The 21,415-nt window shown below is 47.9% G+C and overlaps 1 protein-coding gene across 1 annotated transcript; it reads left to right on the forward strand.

The window, feature by feature from the left end:
- The first annotated feature begins 4,257 nt into the window (after positions 1 to 4,257).
- Positions 4,258 to 12,061, forward strand: Krt2 (keratin 2). The gene is made up of 9 exons (XM_021225577.2): positions 4,258 to 5,189; positions 6,126 to 6,340; positions 6,648 to 6,708; positions 7,471 to 7,566; positions 8,208 to 8,372; positions 8,611 to 8,736; positions 9,452 to 9,672; positions 10,956 to 10,990; positions 11,079 to 12,061. Exons 1-9 carry the CDS (start codon positions 4,524 to 4,526, stop codon positions 11,651 to 11,653), a joined length of 2,160 nt encoding a protein of 719 aa, XP_021081236.2. The 5' UTR covers positions 4,258 to 4,523; the 3' UTR covers positions 11,654 to 12,061.
- Positions 12,062 to 21,415: the final 9,354 nt, after the last annotated feature.

Raw genomic sequence — 21,415 nt, forward strand, 5'->3', positions numbered from 1 at the left:
TATTTTGATTCATTTTGGGGGGAGAGGGCATCCCCTCACCAGCCTCCACCTACAATTATCCCCTTGGGGCGATACAGGAACTCTGACAAGAAGAAGGAACTCTTCCCACTGGTGTTGGGGAGGGGAAGGGCAGGTCAGATGTGAATTATGACTGTTCGAGTTGGCAGTATGGTGTGGAATTGATAGGGGGCTCCCCACCTTTGAGGGGCTGGGTGAGAAGGGCCAACACTGGACCTGGAAGAGCCCGAGGAGTCTCTAAACCAGGAAGACAGCATGAGCACATGGTTGTGAGGATCCTGTTAGGATCCTGACTAGGGTGAGATAGGACACCTGACAACCTGGTCCTTCCAGGTTTGAGTGGCTCTGTAGGAAATGAACAAAAGTAAGTGTCCAGGTCTGGCAGGGGGGAGTTTGGAACCATAGGGCTGGAAAGGAGGATTGGGGCTGGAACAGCAGTGCTGTCCATGGACAACCCTTTGCAGTTCTCTCCGTATGAACGAAGGCGTGGGACCACACATGTACCATGTTGTAGCATGTTAGCCAACAGGGGACAGGTCTCCATGAACCCTCAGGATGCCTGCACAAGAAACTGAGCTGATGCGGCTGCAGAACCACCACGCAGAGAACAAATTCACAGTACGGAATACAGTATTCTGGGCCGGAAAGCTAGGCATGGCAGTGCATGTCTATAATCCTCACACTTTAGAGTCTAAAGCAGGAGGACTGTGAGCTTAGTGCTAGCCTGGGTTATAGGACCCCGTTTCAACACACACACACACACACACACACACACACACACACACACACACAAAATTAAAATTAAATTACATATGTCATATATGACCACAGCAAAGGGGGAGAAGTGACATTCATTTACTACCCAACTGTAAGTTAGATTCTATGCTGGTGTCTTCATTGATTTATTGATTTGTTTTTCAACAATTGCTGTATTCCACAAACGTGTGTCAAATGCCTGCTGGTCACCAGGTCTACCCCTGTCCTCATTGTCCCTCTACTTCTGAAGCTTGCACATCCTGCTTTCTCCAGAAACCTGGCACATGTGTCCTGGAATGTCTTCACTCTGGGACTGTCCTGCAGAGCCAGGCTTATGGGAACTGACATGTAGCCTTTCCAGTGACCGCCAGTTTGTCTAGGGCCCCTTAAAATCAGCCGCCACATGTTTTTCTTTCAGAAAAGGGGGTAAGCAGAGCCCAAACTACTAAAAAACGAACAGGTTAGGTAAGACGTGAGGGGGAGGCTAGAGCTGGGATGGGGAACTGGGTCAGGGCCTGGGACTTGGACTGAGTAAGCAGTTTAGAATAATCGTTTACAAAGAAAGGCCCTGGAGGGAGAAGTTGAGCAAGTGGCTCCGCCTGGGAGCCTGCCAGGCTCTGTCCCACCTTTCCTTGCGGCCGCTGGCTCTGTGATGGGGCTCTTTGGAGCAGCATGTTAGTTCAGATGGAGGCAGAAGGGGTCTGCAGGCAGCGTGGGCATGCTGGCCGGTGGGACATGACCGGCTCCACTCTGGGTTTTTGCCATTTTCAGCAATCAGAGGCTGGAGGAGGAGGGCCCTGGTTTGTTCGTTTTATTTTTTCCTTTAAAAACCCAACACTTGTTTTCTATCCTGAGAGCATTTGGGTATTTATTCTGTTCAGTTAATGCCCAGACATTGGGAAAGGGAGATAAGCTTGTCCAAAATCATGAAGAGGGACCCTGCCAGAGAGACACAGAGACCTACAGCCACTCCCACAGTGGGATCTTCAGCAATTACAGGGGAGGCTGTAAAGACTCAGGCAAGGTCACCACTGAAGTCCTGCCCAGGGCGAGCCTGCAGTCCCAAACCAAACCTGAGAAGTGAGTTTTTGGTAACAGGCTTGTTCCCAGAGTGACTGCTCTGGGAGACGGAGGTTTCTGGTAAAGATGAACGTGACCTTGGCTCTTCTCTGCATAAGTCTAGGGACAAGTTCGTCGCAACATGAGGGAGATTGTGCCGAGGACACCTTACAGAACATGTTGCTAAGGGGGTGCGGCGGGGAAGACTTCTTCCTGCTGTCAGCTCCCACGCCTGCTTAGACTTCATTTCTGTGGGCTAGAGAGCCGACTCCCCTCTGCTTACCACCAAGGGCTCCGGGTTCTGCCCCACTGGCCAGCAGACAGGCATTTGCAAACCTGTGAAAAGCACCAGAGCCTTCCTTGGGTTTGCTGGCAACTTATTTAAAAAGAAACTGGGAGCAAGAAGGGGTTCGGACCACAGGCTTCCTGCTCTGTTCTGAGAGACAAGAACAGTGCTTCCACAGGGGCTAATGTCCTCGTGGCACAGACAGGATCTGGGATAAAGGTTCCCGTGGACATGAACATCAGCCATAGCCAGACTAAGAGTCTCAATCCCATCTCACTCCCATTAATAATGCAAAACATGCTAAATTTAAAGTTCATTGAAATTACTTTTAGAAAGGTGAAATTTAAAAAAATCCCATAGAAACAAAATCTTATGTAATGACTGAGTTCCACTACTTCTAACCCCCACTTTTCAATAGAGGAAGAGGATTTTTTTATTCTTTGATTTTTACACACCACAGACGGGGTCTAGAAGGGGCAGGCGCTCAATGAGATTGTTGAGAACAAAATTAAGATGTTTATGTTGACCAAGTGCTGGGCACAAAACTAGGACATGGCAGATGCCCACTCAATGTTTATTCCTTCTCTTCACTTAGGGATTAAGACCACTCTGAAGCTGGTGTGGCCTCCGCAGAGTCATAGTGGAGTAATGGGCAATTAGGGCGTTGCTTAGATACCCATAGATAATGACACATTTGGCTTTGGATTGAGACTCTAAAGCTTTTAGCTTTATAGTTTATTTGCATGATTGTAATTATATAAGCTGGATTGGAAAAAAATGGAGGAGACTCTTGGATTGCTTTGTTCAGCTTTCTTTTTACTGCAAATCTAACAGCGCAACAAGTTCTCCGTTCCTTATCTCTGTTCCCACCCCTGCTGTGTAGTTACCACACAGGGCTGAGAAGGGGCAGAGCAAGAGGGTAAATAAAATTCATTGAGTTTCAGTTATTAACCAGCAACCGTATCCTGCACATGTGTGCTGCTTCTTTCTCCTCCTCCTCCTCCTCCCCCTCCTCCTCCCTTTTTCTTCCTCCTCTTCCTCTCACTATAGGTGAGGAAACTGAGCAACCCAGGCTCACAGAACAACATGATTTATACAATGCCATTTCTCTCAAACAATGAAAGCGTGACCTAAGCCATTAGAAGAAAGACTAGGACACTAAGGTTGAAAGGAAAAGACAATATCTTTGCCTCACTCAAAATAACGGCATTTGATATTTATAATAATAGTATAGTTACCAAAGCATTGCATATTAGTTTTCCACTCCATAGCTAAGGCAACAAAGCCTCAAAGTTTAATTCAAGGCCAAACAGCCAATACATGGCAAAACTGACTTGGAGCTGATTCTGTTTCTCCCGCAGTGACTGTCCTGCATGTGTAGCCACATGGACAGGAAAGACTGCCTGAATTTGGTGTGATGCTCTGTGCAGTTGGTGACTCCGGATAGACAGACTGGCTGGGTTTCCCAACACTCACCCATCTTCGAATGTCAGCGAAGAGCCTGTCTTCTCATTACCTTCAGAATTACAAGGCAGTACATGGTTTCTGAGCAACAGAGTTGGTCCATATTTGGATCTCAAAGCCACACTTACACTTTCATGAGCGCCCTTAAGAACAGAACTTGCTCGTCCTTTCGCCCTTCATCCCTTGTGCATTCATGCAGAAAGCAGCAGAGTTGGTGGCCATAAAAGTTCCTGTAGACAGGGCTGAAAAGGAATCCTTCCCTAGTGTTTGGCTATGTGTATGTTTTGTGTGGCCAGGGAAGAAGTGGGCTGAGAGGTTCGGATAAATGGCTACACTGTTGCAGCATGGCAGGCCAGTTTCTCTCTGGAAGCAAAGGCTGAGTCTCCACCACAGTCACCCTCTCCATTTCCACCACAGTCACCCTCTCCAGCTTGAGCCACACAGAAAGAAGCAGGACACTTGGGAAGCTGGAGTGTGAGCGCTCTGAGTCTTTGGTAAGCCCACACAGGCCTGGGTGGTGGCCAGCTTCCCATGGGTCGGTCCAGAACAGGGAGCAGCATTTTGCAGGACATTTTTTTCCAAGTTGAGAAACCCAAATCCTAATCTGCTCTTCTGATGATTTTACAAAAATCAAATTGCGTGACAGATGGGCAGATAAACAGGAGTTCGCAATCGAAGCAGGTTCTGGAATGGGGCTGAGTAGGAGATGTTTTAATGGCCATTAGGTTGATAATCACTCACCAAGAATAGCTTCCAGGCAGACCAAACCCATGCATAAGTGGGCCCACACCCAAGCTCACAACACCTCGTTGGCAGGTATATAAGAGGACCCTGCGAGTCTCCCAACAGCACAGTTCAGTCTCCAGCCTTGGATCTGCTCTGATCTTCTTCTACTTTCCTTGCTGAGCAAAAAAGAAAAAGAAAAAGAAAAAAATCCATCATGAGTTGTCAGATCTCGTGCAAGTCTCGAAGAGGAGGAGGAGGTGGCGCTGGATTCCGGGGCTTCAGTAGTGGCTCGGCTGTGGTCTCTGGAGGAAGCCGGAGATCGACCAGCGGCTTCTCCTGCTTGAGCCGCCATGGTGGTGGCAGAGGAGGCTCCGGTGGAGGTGGCTTTGGCAGTCAGAGTCTTGTCGGCCTCGGAGGGTACAAGAGCATCTCTACTAGCGTGGCTGGCTGTGGTGGAGGATTTGGTGGCAGAGGTGGCAGTGGCTTCGGAGGCCGCAGCAGCTTTGGAGGCAGCGGTGGCTTTGGAGGTGGCTCTGGCTTTGGAGGAGGCAGAGGATTCGGAGGCAGCGTTGGCTTCGGAGGTGGCAGTGGCTTCGGAGGTGGCAGTGGCTTCGGAGGTGGCAGTGGTTTTGGAGGTGGCAGTGGCTTCGGAGGTGGTGGATTTGGTGGAGGCGGCTTCGGTGGAGGCCGTTTTGGAGGAGGTAGCGGCTTTGGGGGGCCTGGAGGATTTCCTGGTGGAGGCATCCATGAAGTCTCTGCCAATCAGAGCCTCCTGCAGCCTCTTGATATCAAATTAGACCCGGAGATCCAGAACGTGAAGTCTCAGGAACGGGAACAGATCAAAACTCTCAACAACAAATTTGCCTCTTTCATTGACAAGGTGAGTCAGAGAGGCGCTGCTTCTGGGATGTGATGTTCTGCTTGTGCTGGATAAAAAGGCAACGATGGACTATCTCAGAGGCATGGATGTGACACCAAAGCCAGGGGCCTTGGCAAATTTCAAATGGGAGAGATGCCGATTTTGTGGACTACACTTCTGCAACATTTTCTTTACATTATATTTTTCAGTCCAAGTAGATACTATTTATAGAAAATTTTGACATCATAGAAAAGTTGAAATAGGCAAGTAGTAACAGAGCAGCAGGTCACGCCAGGTGACAGCAGGATTGGAAGATGATATCCAGAAAGGGTAGTTTTTGTATCTATTGAGTGTTATTAGTCTGATAAGTTCCAGGATCTGTTCTTGATATCTGTTTGGGGATGAATAGAATTCCAGCCCTCAAGAGAACTGTTCTCATTTTGGTGACCCATAAAGTCTTTATTGGTATTACCTTGGGGTGTTACTGTCTTGGTTCTTCTGCCTTGACTTAGACAAGAATTTACAAGGTTCTTAAAATTCAAGCAGAGGAGTCCTGCCTACCCCCCTAGGACTCTCCTATTTGGGCCATCTGCTACTGGGCCAGCAGATGCCTGCTTTCTGTTTTCTCCAGAATTTATGAGACCTTGGCAGAGTATTGGAATAGGGGGAGGGAAATGCCTCAAGTCTAGGGAGTCACTGTGAACAAAACAGTGATCATGAAAGTAGGAGAGTTTTAAGATCAGAGTGGGACAGACATAGCAACAGAGGTCTATATATCCTTTCCATGTGTGATGTGGGGGGGGGGTGCTCAGAAACCCTGCCTGGTGTTTTCCAGCCTCCCTTGGATGGTGAGGGTGAGGTATTGTGACTTCTACATCTCCTGGAGCAACACCAGACGTTCTTGGGGGGGGGCAAGAGTGACCCACTGGTGTGACAGTCTTCCTCTGGCCACTGTAGGTTCGATTCCTGGAGCAGCAGAACCAGGTGTTGCATACCAAATGGGAACTTCTGCAGCAGCTGGATGTGGGCACCCAAACCACCAACCTGGACCCCATCTTCCAGGCCTATATTAGCATGCTCAAGAAACAAGTGGATAGGCTTATAGCAGAAAGGACCTCGCAGGATTCAGAGCTGAGCAACATGCAGGATCTTGTGGAAGAGTTTAAGAAGAAGTAGGTGATCAAGGAAACCCTGAGTGGAGATGGAGTTCTGACTGTAGCCATCCACTTGTTGATCTCTCAGCAGCCGTTCTGCTGGTGCATCAGGGTGGTGTGGAGGGCATCTTTGTTAATTACAAAGAAGGCAGGGTTTGGGGACTTATACATGCTTGAGTTAATGAACAGAAAGCAACCTTCTTTTGAACTTTCATGGTTTTCATCTAAATATCTAAAGAGTTTAATTTTCCAGCAGAAAAAAGGGAAAGGGGAGCTGGCCAACCAGAACATGTCTAACTGCTGTTGCCTTTTGGGGATTCAACAGGTATGAGGATGAAATCAACAAGCGCACATCTGCGGAGAATGAGTTTGTGACAATTAAGAAGGTGAGCAGGAGTTTACCCTGGGGCAGGGTAGGAATAGAACCCCTCATACCTTTCCATGTCTAGAGGGACAGCCAGGAAACCACTGTGAGTGCACACACACAGAGCCATCAATAGGGTGGGCATCCTAGGAGCTGGTTTTCTTGAGAAGAACAGGGTCTCTGTGTACTAACTTCCATAGGTGATTTTTTCAGTTTGCCTACTGTATTTGGGAGAGCACCTCCATTGATGACTTAGTTAAAGAGTGTCATGAGAAAATGTCAATAGAAAAAAAGCATTTTATTCTTCTAGAAAGCAGAGGAGGAGTGGGACTTTTTAGGACTCCTGCTTCCTGACGAGTTATGCTGATATAGATTTGAGCTAGGAAACCACAAAGTGTTAGTCTAGGTCCTGCAAGGGTTTTGGAGAATAATTCAGGTAAGTTCAGGAGAGTTTGTATGGAAGGCATGAAGACTGTGGAAGGGTACAGAAGCCATCTCACCTATTATGGGAATGCACCGTGTCTCGAGCAAGAGGGATACGAGTTGGGAATGCCCTGTCCATTGCAAGCTCTCTTCATGCTGGGATGTGTGAGCAGTTGATCTGGGCATGGAGCTCCCCACAGAGGTTCATGGTAGGGTATATGCTAAATGAGGGTCTGTGGAGATACAGCTCACCTGGAAGTGCCTGGGATGCTGGAGGCAGCAGAGAGAATCTGGAACCCATCAGGGAGTCATTCAAGGTGGGGAATATGAGCTGTTCCAGAGACCCCTAACTTCTCTGCAGGATGTGGACAGCTCCTACATGGACAAGACAGAGCTGCAGGCCAAGACGGACATACTGATGCAGGAAGCTGATTTCCTGAGAACGCTGTATGACGCGGTAAAGGAGGCTGTCCCCACAGACCCTTACTTCCCACCTTTCCTACTAAAGAAAAATCCTTTTCAATCATTGAAAAGTCTGCTGGAATGGGATTGTTGGCTGACTGACTTCATGCAGCGAGACCATTGCAGTCCTCTAAGGGGTTTCCCTAGAGCAGGGTTGGGGGTGAGGGATTTCTTCCTCTGATGTCACGTGAGGTTTGGAAACAGCAAGTCAACGTCCCTTTTCTCCATCCCCTGCATGTCCAGCTCCCTTCAGAAGTGACCTTCCTGTGCCCAGGTGCCCACTATACTCCAGAGGTTAAAACGCATCATGCCTCCTACTCACTCCCCAGTCTACTTCTGAGATAGGAAGAAACTTAAAGGAATCCGCCTTGGACCGGGTTCTTTCTCGGGCCTACTGGCATAATGGTGAAGGCGTTATATTATAATGTCAGTAAACAGCTTTCTGCCATCATCTCATCATGAGGATAGCCCTGTGGTGATACCACTTTTCATCTCACCCAAGGCATGCTTAGTCTGAGAGTCTATATTTCCTCAATGCCTGGGAAGGGAGGCCTTTCAATGTCTGTGGCCATTGACAGAACACCATGGCTAATCAGTGTGTGTGTGTGTGTGTGTGTGTGTGTGTGTGTATTATAGGAACTGTCTCAGCTACAACAGAATGTCACTGACACCAATGTCGTCTTGTCCATGGACAACAACCGGAGCCTTGACCTGGACAGCATCATTGCTGAGGTTCAGAGTCAATATGAGATCATCGCCCATAAGAGCAAGACCGAGTCAGAGGAGCTGTACCATAGCAAGGCAAGTCCTGGGGATGCAGAGAGAGTGACATGTCCAGGAAGGACATTGGAATGGTTTGTCTAGTGGAGACCAAGTATCATTCCCATGGCAGTTCAGAGAATGGCACTAAATCCTCAGGGGCATGTGAGGTGGTTTCCTAGGTGGGTTGACCATCCCTGGCCTGTCACTGGCCTTCTTTAGCTCAGGCTAAGCCTCCCTCAGACAGAACTTCTCTGTGAACTGTCTTTTCCCTCATCAGTATGAAGAACTCCAGGTCACTGCTGTGAAACATGGGGACAGCTTGAAAGAGATCAAGATGGAGATCAGCGAGCTGAACCGCACAATCCAAAGGCTGCAAGGGGAGATAGCGCATGTGAAGAAGCAGGTGTGGCTTGGGGCTCAGGGTGGGACCCCTGCCATCCCTCCAAGTGTAGGGGAGAGACAGGACAGAAAAGAAACTGGAAGTTCTAGTTTACAGCAATCCCAGTCTCCTCCAGACCAAGGCGATGTAAGACCCTTAGAGTAGTTCAAGTCACATTCTCAAGTGAAGATCAGGGAAGGGGAAGAATTGCTTGACTTAAAGGGAATAACAGCAAATAAAGCAAGATCTTGTTTGACTTGCTGATTGGACACATAGCTTCTTGTTCCATCATAGTCAGTCCCTGGACAGCTGCTGTGATGACTGTGTTCACAGAGGGGCAGTGAGTGGGAGAGAGCTAGTCCACATTGGACATTGACTTTGGAACTCATTGCTAGGGGCAGAGTCGGCTTCATAGGCAGAAGAAGTTCTTCAGAACAGAGTTTCTTCATTTGCACATAGAACAGAACAGATGATGAGTTCTTGTGTTAGGAGGGTCAAGGGCACTGTTGGGAAAGCTTAAGGGTCCAGTCAAAGGGATGTGGGAGGAGGCTAGCTCATGGACAGCAGCTACAAGTCATAGCACAGTTGTCTGCAACGTCTGTTAACACCAAAGGGGGTCCCCAAGACTTCCAGAGACAGCTATTCTGGTCTTCCACACCGAGTGTCTTGTCCTTTGCGTCCCCTCCCCCCAGCAGGCTGACCCTATGCAAAACAGAGACCTTCTTTTCTTTTCTCATAGTGTAAGGGTGTACAAGACTCCATCGCTGACGCAGAGCAGCGCGGAGAGCATGCACTCAAAGATGCCAGGACCAAGCTCACTGACCTGGAGGAGGCCATGCAGCAGGCACGAGAGAACCTGACCCGGCTGCTTCGCGACTACCAGGAGCTCATGAACACCAAGCTGGCTCTGGACGTGGAGATCGCCACCTACCGCAAGCTGCTGGAGGGCGAGGAGTGCAGGTGAGGGACATCACTATGGAGGGTGTCATGCTGTACACTGTCCTATCTCCTGGAGCCAGGACTGGAGTAAAGGGAGAGAAAGCTGAGGGCTGGGCAGGGTCTTTGGTTAGTGAGGTTGGCATCAATGTGCTTCTCTAAGTAAACATTCAGGATGAGAGTGACAACATTATTCTGTTATCAGTAGAGAATGGCAAATAGGACCTGTTACATTAAGCTAGGTGATAATTTAGACATCCTGGTCGTCTTTAAAAGAGAAAACAAGCTGGGAGGTGGTGGTGCACGCCTTTAATCCCAGCACTTGAGAGGTAGAGGCAGGTGGATCTCTGTGAGTTTGAGACCAGCCTGGTCTACAAGAGCTAGTTCCAGGGCAGCCTCCAAAGCCACAGAAAAACCCTGCCTCAAAAAACAAAAAACAAAAACAAACAAACAAAAAAGAAAACAAAATGACATGAACATCGGCAGACAAACGGAAGGGTTTGTCTCTAAGTCTGTAGGGAGACTAGCTTCCTTCCCTTCCACGTTTGGCTCCCAATGGGGAGACGGCATCAAATGTGTCGGAGGGACACACTTTGTTCTTTTAAGGCCTCTACAATGACAAACAGAATCATTTGACTATTTTAAAGAGGAGTACTTTGCTTCCTCTCTCATCAGCATCCTTAGGGACTTAAGGTGGGTGAAGCTGCTGGGAGGGGAAAGCCCTGGGTGTCAGCAGCCCTGGGCATCAGTGTAACAAAGGAGCTGGCTTTCCAAGCCACTGCTCTGTACTTGTCTGAAAGGCAATGCCTCCCATTCCCATGAAGGAGCTGTCAGGCCCCGGAATCTGGGCTGGAGCGGCCGAGCTTCAGAGGAAACGGGAGGCAGGGAGCCCAGGAAGGGTAGGCAGCTTCACAGAGTTGCAGCTCTTTCTGCTCAATGGTCACAGTGCAGCCTCGTTTTGAAATGTTGGGTGTAGCATGGATTCTGGATAGCAGATTCCCTGAGGTAGCTGTAAGTACAACTTTGGTACAGTCAGAAGTGACTGGGCCTTTCAGCCACTCTGGATCTACAATGCAAGTGTTTGTTTTGATTGAAGCAAGATCTCGGGATGAATGGAGATTTCGGCTGTAGTGAGTGTGGGGTCTGCCACCACCTCTGGCATCCTGTGTCATCTGTCAGCACAGAAGGTGTGGCTGCCTGAAGCAGCTAAACTGCACACTTGTAGGCGGGAGCTGTAAAACAACTCTGTTCACCCACATAGAGTCCAGACGCTCAGTCGCAAATCCCTTTCTTTCTCTTCCTGACAGGATGACTGGAGAATTCAGCGACAATGTGTCTGTGTGTACGTAGTGGGGCATGTGCCTGTCATAATGGGGCAGTGGAGGGTAGAGGTGGTCAGAACTCCTGGATTGACATAATCTCTCCTACAGCCGTGACAAGCAGCACCATTTCCTCATCCGTGGCATCCAAGGCTGGCTTTGGCTCTGGAGGTCAAAGTTCTGGAGGAAGAGGAAGCACCTATGGTTCTGGAGGCAGAAACTCTGGCTCCAGAGGAGGATCCGGAGGAGGCGGATTCAGCTCTGGAGGAGGCTCTAGAGGAGGATCTGGAGGAGGCGGATTCAGCTCTGGAGGAGGCTCTAGAGGAGGATCTGGAGGAGGCGGATTCAGCTCTGGAGGAGGTTCTAGAGGAGGATCTGGAGGAGGCGGATTCAGCTCTGGAGGAGGCGGATTCAGCTCTGGAGGAGGCGGATTCAGCTCTGGAGGAGGCTCCAGGGGAGGATCTGGAGGAGGCGGATTCAGCTCTGGAGGAGGCTCCAGGGGAGGCTCTGGAGGAGGTGCTGGAGGCGGCTCCAGGGGAGGGTCTGGGTCCGGAGGAGGCGGATACAGCTCGGGAGGCGGCTCTAGGGGAGGGTCCAGCTCTGGGGGTGCAGTATCTAGCTCTGAAAGGGGAGGTTCTGGCTCAGGGGAAGGTTGTGGCTCCGGGGTGACCTTCTCTTTTAGATAGAGATGGGTCCTTGCCCTACTCTTTGCTTCCAGAATGTCAGGTGTATCTCTGTATCACTAATTCAGAGCAACCCCAATTTTTGTAATCCACCTCTGATGACATTTCTTTTTGAGAGGGGGTGATGAAAGATCTAAGAATTAGAGTCAGAGGCACGCACTGTGTTCTGGGGAAGAATCTGTGTTGTCCAAGTGTGTCTTCAAGCCACGCCCCACCCCTGGCCTCCTTGTAGTGCCCATCTGACAGTCATTCCTAGATGGTGCTCTGCTGAGGACCCCAGGGTACCCCCACCCTCCTCCCCCAACAGTGGTCTGGGGAACTATGCTTCTGTGTACATAGCCTCTTGAATGGACTCTGCTCTCTGAGTGCTGTGGTCTGGGTGTCTGCATAATAAACTTCATTTGCAATCGATATTGTGTCATGTCTGTTGGATGTCTGGTAGAAGTGGGGTCCACAGAGAAAGGAGATTTGGGAGTGGTAAAAGCTGGGCTCCTGGGAGAGGGATGACCTTTTGAAGGTGGCTGGGGAGCTCAGGAGGTTTTCCTCTAGTAAGAGGGACCAGGAATGGTCCTGGAGTTAGGGTTGGTGCAGCATTCTCAGGAAAGATTTGCCAGATTGGGGACTGTGGCCTTTCCAGGTGGTAAGCTGGGGAATTTATAGAAATTTTCTTTCTTGGCTGAAGTACTGTTTTTGAGAAGCATTTCCCACAGAGTGCCTCTTCCTGGCTTTCAGACAAGAGCTTTGCTCTAAAGTCATTATCTGCAGGGCAAACTAGCTGAGTCCTGGACATCCACTCAGTTCGTTACAGCCGAGCTCTCGGTGCAGAGCACACTCAGGTCAACACAGGCCAGATTTATGCCCTATGAGTGTCCCCCTCCCTGCCTGAAACAGAACAGCTGAGTGGGATCTCCAGAAAATTCTGCTCTTATTTGCACAGCAGCCCCTGTCTCAACACACCTCTTTCCCTTTCACTCAGGGACTCCCTGCAGTCTCTACCCAGGGATGCACCACTCACGATGAGTTTCTGAAGGTATGGAGATGATTCCAGCTCCTTCCTCACAAACTCCTGGTGCCCGACTGGAGCTTCCAGGGAGATGAGGAATGGTTGGGCAGCTTCAGTTGGTATTCAAAGATCAGAGGTAACAGAAGACCTATTAGCTCTGATGAGGCCCTCTTCCCACTGTCGGGGGACATGGGGCAGACTGGCGGATACAGAAGATGTTCCTAAAGGATGGATGCTTTTGCTGGCCCTGAGCACCCAGGATGAAGAATGGAAGGTGCTGGGAGGGGATGCTCCAAGGGCTGCAGGCGGCAAGGTGGCAGCAGAGCAGGCTGAGAACCGCCCGATGGAGAGGGAAGGAAGACAGGGTGCCAGCCGGGGAGAGTCATTGCGGGCTGTTGGTGCTTTTATGGTACACCCATGATGTAAACATGAATACAGCAGTAGGCAGGAACTAGTTCCCAGACATATGGAGCAGGAAGTGAGCTCCAACAGTCAGGGAACTTGAACTTCCACTTTAGGTAAGAAAACAGTCCAGTCCCAGGAGGAGGCATGGAATCCCAGCCCCCACCTTCCATTTCGTGCTATGTTTTTAGGCTTCAACAGCTGAGAGCCACCTGGTAACTTCTGAGGGGTAGAGAGGCAAGGCAGGGCAGGGGCAGGCTTTATTCCCACCACTTGCGTTCTGATACTCTCAGTGACACCCATCTCAGTCCGTGAGTTCCCAGCTCCTCCGTCCTCCCATGGAGACAGCCCCCTCACACTGACTGCTTCCATACTGTACTCCCAACAGCCAAAATGTTAACCTGAATGTTAACGGACAGGTACAGCCTGAGGCTGTCAGAGGTTGTCACTGGGCAAGAGGCAACATTGCAGAGGGACTCTTTGTTCCCTCCTGAGTGATCACAGTCTCTATTCCCCATCCATGCTCTACTTCCACCAAGTTCAAAGATTGATTTGTCATGTTTTTGGCTTTAAAAGGCTGAGAGATTCAGGCAGGATTGTGTGAATTCCATTTTCAGAGAACACAAGGACAAAGATTTAGTTACACTGCGATGATGTGAGGTTTTTAAGACAGCTAGTCCCCCCTCTTTCCCTGTCCATAATATCTCATATAAACCCAACCCAGTTTTCCCTCACTCCTCCTCATACACCCCCTTCCCATCAGCCTTCTCCAAGAGGCCCTCTGAAATTGAACACACAAGTTGTGAAATGGCAAAGGCCTCATACGGGGAATGAGATGCTTGTGTGACATCAGAATTGTTTTTCCTCCTAAATTTCATTTCTGTATGATTTTAGGGGAGCAGACTAAGATCCTCTAAGACACTGAAGATATAAAGGCAGGAACATGTCTATGTGTCCTTCATTTGGGACCCTGGAGTCAGGGAGGAGGCTGAAGACTTGTCTGAGCATAGGCCACTGCAATTTCTTCTCATTCTGCTTAGATAAACATCTCACACCATGATGGAGGGGAGGGACTGTGTTTGGCCACGCGGAGATAAAGGCAGAGCATCCTGCAGGAAGTTCACTGTCTAAGTGGGGATGGATGAGAAATTTACAAACAGCTGTTCTTGCAATGTGGGACGCAATTAGTGCAATGGCTACTCTGGGACCCATTGTGGATATTAAAGTCATTTAGGTGCTTATTTAAAACACTTGCTCTTAGTTGCAGCACCCTGAAGTTCCCATCATAGAGGAGTGGGGAAGATCCTGGAAATCCACATGATTAATCAGCTCTGGGAGCACCTGTGTCTGTGGTGCAAGACCCTCATTCTGCGGAGCTGTCGGTACTTTGAGGTTGAGTAGGTTCTTAGTAAAAAAAAGTAATGATCGGATGAGAGAATATAAGACCTTGGGTGCATTATTTAACAATTCAGAGACTGTGTTTACACATTTATAAAACAGAAAAATAGCATCTCCTTACAGGGCCATTCGAAAGATAAACTCAACGAAAATGTGAACTGTCTACTCTTTAGGGCCTGCACCCTCGCTGCATGCAGCAGGTGCTCCTCCTCCTCCTCCTCTTCCTCCTCCTCACCATCATCATCAGACAGTGTTGTGAGACCGGGAAAGGTTTCATAGATGCAATGGCTGCACATCCAGGCCCTGAAGGACATGTAGGATTAATTACAAAATAATACCAATTCTACGCAAACTCTTCCAGAAGACAGAAGAGTCAATACCTCCCATCTTGTTTTATGGGACACCAAGACATTGTAAAGAAAACCTAAATATGTTTATATGTTTATTTACATCTATGTGTTCCCTTGAACATACAGATTCCAAAGTTCTCAAGAATATATGAGCACATTGGACTCAGGGATAGGTAAAAATGGATACTAGAAAAGGATTACCAGCCTACAATTTACACCGCCAGAGAAGCTAGGAAACAAGGAGGACCCTAAGAGAGACATACATGGTCCCCTGGAAAAGGGGAAAGAGACAAGATCTCCTGAGCTCGTTGGGAACATGGTGGGGTGGGGAGAGGGAGAAAGAGAAGGGGAGAAGAGGAGGGGAGAGGAGGACATGAGAGAACAGGAAGATCGAGTCAGGGGAAGAATAGAGGAGAGCAAGAAAAGAACTATCATAATAGAGGGAGCCTTTATAGATTTAAAGAAAAATCTGGCACTAGGGAAATGACCAGAGATCTACAAGGATGACCCCAACTAACCATCTAAGCAATAGTGGGGAGGCTACCTTAAATGCCCTTCCCGGATAATGAGATTAATGACTACCTTATATGCCATCCTAGAGCCTTCATCCCGTAGCTGATGAAAGCAGAAGCAGACAGCCACAGCTAAACAGTGGACTGAACTCCTGGAATCCAGTTTCAGAGAGGGAGGTGTGATGAGCAAAGGGGTCAAGACCAGGCTGGAGAAACCCACAGAAACAGCTGACCTGAACAAGGGAGAGTGCATGGAACCCAGACTGATGGCTGAGAAACTAGCATAGGACTGTTCCAGACCCCCTGAACATGGGTGTCAATTTGGAGGTCTGGTTAATCTATGGGGCCTCTAGTAGTGGATGAGTATTTATCCCTAGTGTAAGAATGGATTTTGGGAGCCCATTCCACATAGAGAGATACTCTCTCAGCCTCGACACACTGGGGAGGGTCTACGCCCTGCTCCAAATGATATGACAGACTTTGAAGATCCCATTGAAGACCTCATGGGGATGGGATAGGGGGTCGGTGGGGGGCAGGGGAGGAGGGGAGGGAGAGGGAACTGGGATTGACATGTAAAACAAGCTTGTTTCTAATTTAAATTTTAAAAAGGAAGGGAAAAACAGGATGCTAGATCATGCTATGGGAGATTTACCCCAGAAATGAAAGGTTGGTCAACATTAAGAATCAGGTACGTGATTCACTCTCCAGAAATGAAAAAACATGCTAGCTATATTGTCATATTATAGAAGAAAAACACATACATGGCCATCTGAACAAACGCAAAAGTGTTTGATACAATGGAGTGTCCATTCATCACGGAGTCAGACAGCACAGTGAACAAACAAGATGACGGGGACTTGCTGGAGACTCTGGCAGGTGGGCCCGGGACACAGGTTTGGATTTGAACTGTGATCTCTAGCTTGCCAGCTCCCCCATCAGATTTTGGATTGTAAAACTTCCACAATCACACAGGGCAGATATGTGTGAGAGAGAGGGGTGGGAGAGAGCAGAGGAGAGAGGAGACAGTTCCCTTATAGTAAACACTGAATACTGAAGGTCTTAATGTTTTTCCTATAAGATTGGGAACAGGTACTAACTTTATTTAGTATCATACTGGGTTCCTAAACAGTACAAGAAGTATAAAACATACAAGTTGGAAGGAGGAAAAATTGATTTTATTTATACATTCAGCAATTGTGTGTGTGCAAAGTTCCAAAGAACTTGACTAGCATTGACTAGCATTCCCGTGTTATGTTGACTCACACAAAAGCTGGCGATATTTGTAACTTGGTGATCTTCAAATATTTTATTACTTTCCGTTGAAAGAAATAGTAGGAGGTGCTGCCTGAAAGTCTGAGAGCTCACCAGCCCCACACACTGTGTGTCCCCTTGGGCACTTACAGATGCAGCACTTGATTCAAGTCTCTGTGAGTGCATTGGGCATGGAACCAGGTGGCCATGGCTCAGACCCTGCTTCTACCACTGAGCTGGTTGCATCATTTTGGACGAGCACTTAATCTTCTGAACCTTAGTGTCTACTCCTGAAACACAAAGATATTTGTAAGAACTACCCTCTAGTGTAGTTGTGTAAATATTATGAATATTGTCTTTGTCAAGAGCCTAACAGTTCCGAGTGTGATGATCTGATGATGTTTTGTGAGCTGTGGGTATTCCTGCAGATGGGAAGGATAGACTTAAATATTTCTTTTTCTGAAATGTCAATGGCAAAAGTTAACACCATAGGGCTGGAGGTATGGTTCAGCAGTTAAAAGCACCAACTTCTCTTCCAGAGGACTCTGTTGATTCCCAGCACCCACATGTCAGCTCACAATCATCTGTAACCCCAGAGCTTGGGGGTCTTCTGGCCTCCATGGGCATCAGGTATGCATGTGGTACATTAGACAAACAGGCAGACAAAACACCTCACATAATAAGATAAATACATTAAAATGATTAAAAGGGAATACTATTTCCATACCCTGAAGGTTTTAAATAATATCTTGGCTATGTAGTCAGAACGTCGTTATCACCCCATTTGACAGATAATGAAAAACTGAGGCTGCAAAGCCCACAGTCATAGAACTAGAAACTGTAGAGCTGGAACTGGACATTATGGTCAGAAGGTCACCTCCCTTCTTGCGTTCTCTACACTGTTTGACTTCCCATCTGTCTGGATCTCCTCCAGTGGCCAGGTTAGAGGCATTCACGTGGTAGGTGGGGCTCCATACTGAGCCTGGCTGAGTAGGGAGGGCACAGAAATAGGATATTTTAGTTCAGTCTAGATCCATGAGAAACTATCTGGGAGAAGTTGTGCTGAACCCTGCCAAGTGTGTGTTATCTCAAATGGTTGCTGCCAGGCCAGCAGTCTCAGGGGACAGACAACTGGGGACTAGAGATGAAGCCGTTGGTCAGTGGGATACTGGCCCATGTAACTGATGGATAAGATAAACCCAAGCCCAGAATACTCACTCAGGCAGCTAGACAAATGGCTGCCAAAAGAGTTAATGTTCTCAGCCTGCTTTGTTATACCCACCTCCCACTCCAGTATGATGTATGTATGTATGTATGTATGTATGTATGTATGTATGTATGTGCTCCTGAACACATGAAAGTCACTGGATCACTCCAGTGCCATTTCTCAGATAATTTCCACTTTTGTGGAAGGGAGGGTCTCTCACTGGCCTGGAACTTTGACAAGTAGTCTAGGTTCCCACGATTCACCCGTCTCTACTTCCCATCCCATCACAGCTTAGGTCACAAGCATACATCAACTCTTGTGGATTTTTACCTGAATTCTGGGCAAACTCAGGAAAGCCCTGCATTGACTGAGCTGCTTTCTTTTTCTCAGCTGTGTTCTAAAAGGCAGTTTCACCTTCCTACATTAAAGTTTGAAGTTTTTATAAGGCCAGACTGCTTGTATTATACAGACCAATGCCTGCTTATTGTATGATATTATTTTATTTCTTTGAAAGTTTTTGTTGCATTTACTTTTATAACTGTTGGATTTATTTATTTAATTTTATTTGTATGAGTGTTTTGCCTGCGTGTATATGTGTATGACATGAGTGTTGGCTTGTGAAAGCTGTATCTCTGGAGTTCTTGGCACAACATGTAGGTGGTTTGGTTGCCCAGTATCTTTTCTCCATCGATTGTTACTGCTTATATAACCCTGGGAAGGGACTCAGTGAACCCTGTAGGTTTCAGAATCTTTCTAAGACCTGTAAGTTTCACTTATTTCTTAGACTCTCTAAGTTTCATTTACCTCCTGAATCCTTTCTTTCTTGTCTTCATTTTTTTTTTTGAGACGAGGTCTTACAATGTAGTAGCCCTAGCTGACCTGGAACTCACAGTGATCCATTTGCTGTGTCTCCCAAGGGCTGAGATTAAAGGTGTATGCTACCATGCTAGGCTACTTCCTGAATACTAATGAGTCTTCCTCTAGGGGAGAATGTTTTAGTTCAGGGGAAATAGCTACACAACACTCCACTTCTTTTCAGTCCGTCCTCTGCTTCCACAATGTTCTCTGAGCTTTGGAGGGGGTGACATAGATGCTTGATTATTTTCTTCCCTCTAGGGCTGATTACTGGACCAGTATGCTACAGCAACAACCAACTATTCTTAGGAGCTTCCTCAGTGTAAGCCTCTGTAGTGTGCCACCTACTGCAAAACTAAGCTTCCTTCCACAGTCGGTTCAGGCTGACAGCAGCATTAATCTCGGTGTAGCACTGATGCTTAGGAAGTAAGTAGCCTGTGAGGTACTTCTCTTGAACAATAATGGTGGTCTTCTCATGGGGACTATGACCTCCACAGCTACTGTCTTTTGTCCTGACTTCTGAAAGTAGGTGGAAGGTCCCTCTGGTGGGAAGGCCTTAAGTCCAAGTGGAAAGCAGTGGTTGGACCCACGACAGTCAACAGTCGTGTTACTATTTCACTGGTGGGCACATCTTGCTTGGTACTCTAGAACTCAGGGCTTAAAGCAGAGCAGTACTGTTGGTGACAGTTTTCGCTAGCAGTTTACATTGGTACCTTTCAGCACTATGAAAGCCAGCCAGCAGGAAGGGACCTTCCAGTTCAGTCTCAGCTTGATTCCAACATGCCCTGCAGCCAAGCATGTGCCATCTTCAACAATAGGAATTTACTGTCTTTACTTGAACCCATAGGAATAGAGGTCCCAAACTTTGAGGTGTCAAGGCATGGAAAACACGGAAGACAAAAGCTGGGACCTGGAGGTCTTGTATAAGCTTATAGCTTATGCCACACAAGTTCGTTAAGAAGTACAGCACCTGATATACTATTTGCAAGGGACTATGTGTCAAAGGCAGCAGAAAGCTGAACCAAGCAATGTTGGCAATGTTGGCAAGGGAAACCTCAGACAGAGCTGCCTTAGGACTGATAATCACAGCCCTTGACTGGTGTTGCATAGGGGAAGCCAGGTTCCCACCTTAACTCCTTCAAGGCCCTACCAGCTCCAGACTGGATCTTATCAATTCTGCTCCTGGGCAAGGACACAAAACTAGTATTTCCTTTTGTCTTAGGGTTACTATTGCTGTGATAAAACATTATGACCAAAAGGAACTTGGGGAGGAAAGGGTTTATTGCCTGCATTTCCATATCATATCATTGTTCATCATCAAAGGAAGTCAGGACAGGAGCTCTAACAGGGCAGGAACCAGGAGGCAGCAGCTGATGCAGAGACCACAGGGGCAGCTGCTTAATGGCTTGCTCCCCCATGGTTTGCTCAGCCCGTTTTCTTATAGAATACAGGACCAGCAGTCTAGGTATAACACCTCCCACAATGGGTAGAGCCCTCCCACATCAATCACTAATTAAGAAAATGCTCTATAGGCTTGCCTGCAGCCCGATACTATGGAGGCATTTCCTTAATTGAGGTTCCCTCCTCTCAGATGACTTTGACTTGTGTCAAATTGACATAAAACTATTCAGCACACCTTTGTCCTTTCATCAGAGCCCCCAAGAAAGCCTTGGATCAGCCTGGATCCCAACACCATCTAATTTTAGCTGGCAACTCTTAGTAGCATGTATGGTGGACACAGCTGCCATCTACTGCCCCGGAACCTATGGACATTCCCATTAACCGCCTAGACTCACCTTTGGGTGCTGTTGCGTCTACAGGGCTTCCATGCATCTCCTCACTCCTGGTGGCTTCAGCCTAACTCACGAGTATTCCCTCTCTAGGAATGAAGGAAGGATACAGCAGAAGCAAGCATGTCCAGGGGCCACACAGTTGGCAGAGTCTAGTTTGAAGTAGGGTCCATCATGACCTACTGTCCTACAAATTCATGAGCAGAGGCTTGGGACTTGGGTATCTGTGGATGGGTCTGAGCCTTGTCCTTTTTAGAAGGCTGCCCATCTTCTTCTTTGTCTCTACTCCACCACCATTTATCTAACAGACCGCATGGGAAATCCATTATTTCTGGCAGTTTTTAAATACTAACAACTAGTTGGATCTGAGTATAGTTGGATCTGAGTATTGTTCCCCATTCCTGGCCAGAGATGAATGGTTGAATAGGGTCATTTAGCCAGGGAGGGTTTTCAGGGCTTGCCAAAGGAGTCAATCAGGGCTTGGGGGGGGGGAGGCTCGGGCTGTAGTGTCCAGCATCAGTGTTAGGACACCATTGGCTTCACCCTCTTGCATTCTGTCTCTCTCAAGAGGTAGCTTGGGGAGGACCAGTGCTAGTATTGAGGCATCTAACTGGCCTGTCCTTGGGGTTCTGACAGGATAGGTTCTCAGCTGTAGACACTAAGAGCACTACCTGTGCACATTCACTATGTTCCCTTTCAAAAGAGCCCTGCCCACCCCCATCTTCCTCTTTCTCTGCCTGTTTTTCTGCCCCTCCTTCCTCCTTCTCTCTCTCCCTCTCCCGCCACTCCTGTTCCCAGAGGCTGGTCTCTCCTTTTCCCTCCCATTTTCCCATTCACTTTCCCCCAATTAAAAAATCCTCCACCCAAGCTCTGTCGCATGATGTTTCTCTGTCATGCTGCTTCTTTAAAATACAACAAAGGGAATATTTATGATCAGGAGAAAAGATTAAAAAAAAAGGATTGTCAGGGGGCATTGCCTGTGTTGAAACTGGGAACA

Source organism: Mesocricetus auratus, unplaced genomic scaffold (assembly GCF_017639785.1).
Source record: "Mesocricetus auratus isolate SY011 unplaced genomic scaffold, BCM_Maur_2.0 Super-Scaffold_100010, whole genome shotgun sequence".
Taxonomy (NCBI): Eukaryota; Metazoa; Chordata; class Mammalia; order Rodentia; family Cricetidae; genus Mesocricetus; species Mesocricetus auratus.

Bases quoted from the DNA above. Each gene is read 5' to 3' on its own strand.
- Krt2 (XM_021225577.2), top strand. From the start codon at position 4,524: ATGAGTTGTCAGATCTCGTGCAAGTCTCGAAGAGGAGGAGGAGGTGGC. The intron at 8,373-8,610 runs GCAAGTCCTGGG...TTCCCTCATCAG, and splicing joins AGGAGCTGTACCATAGCAAG to TATGAAGAACTCCAGGTCAC. The intron at 9,673-10,955 runs GTGAGGGACATC...TCTTCCTGACAG, and splicing joins CTGGAGGGCGAGGAGTGCAG to GATGACTGGAGAATTCAGCG.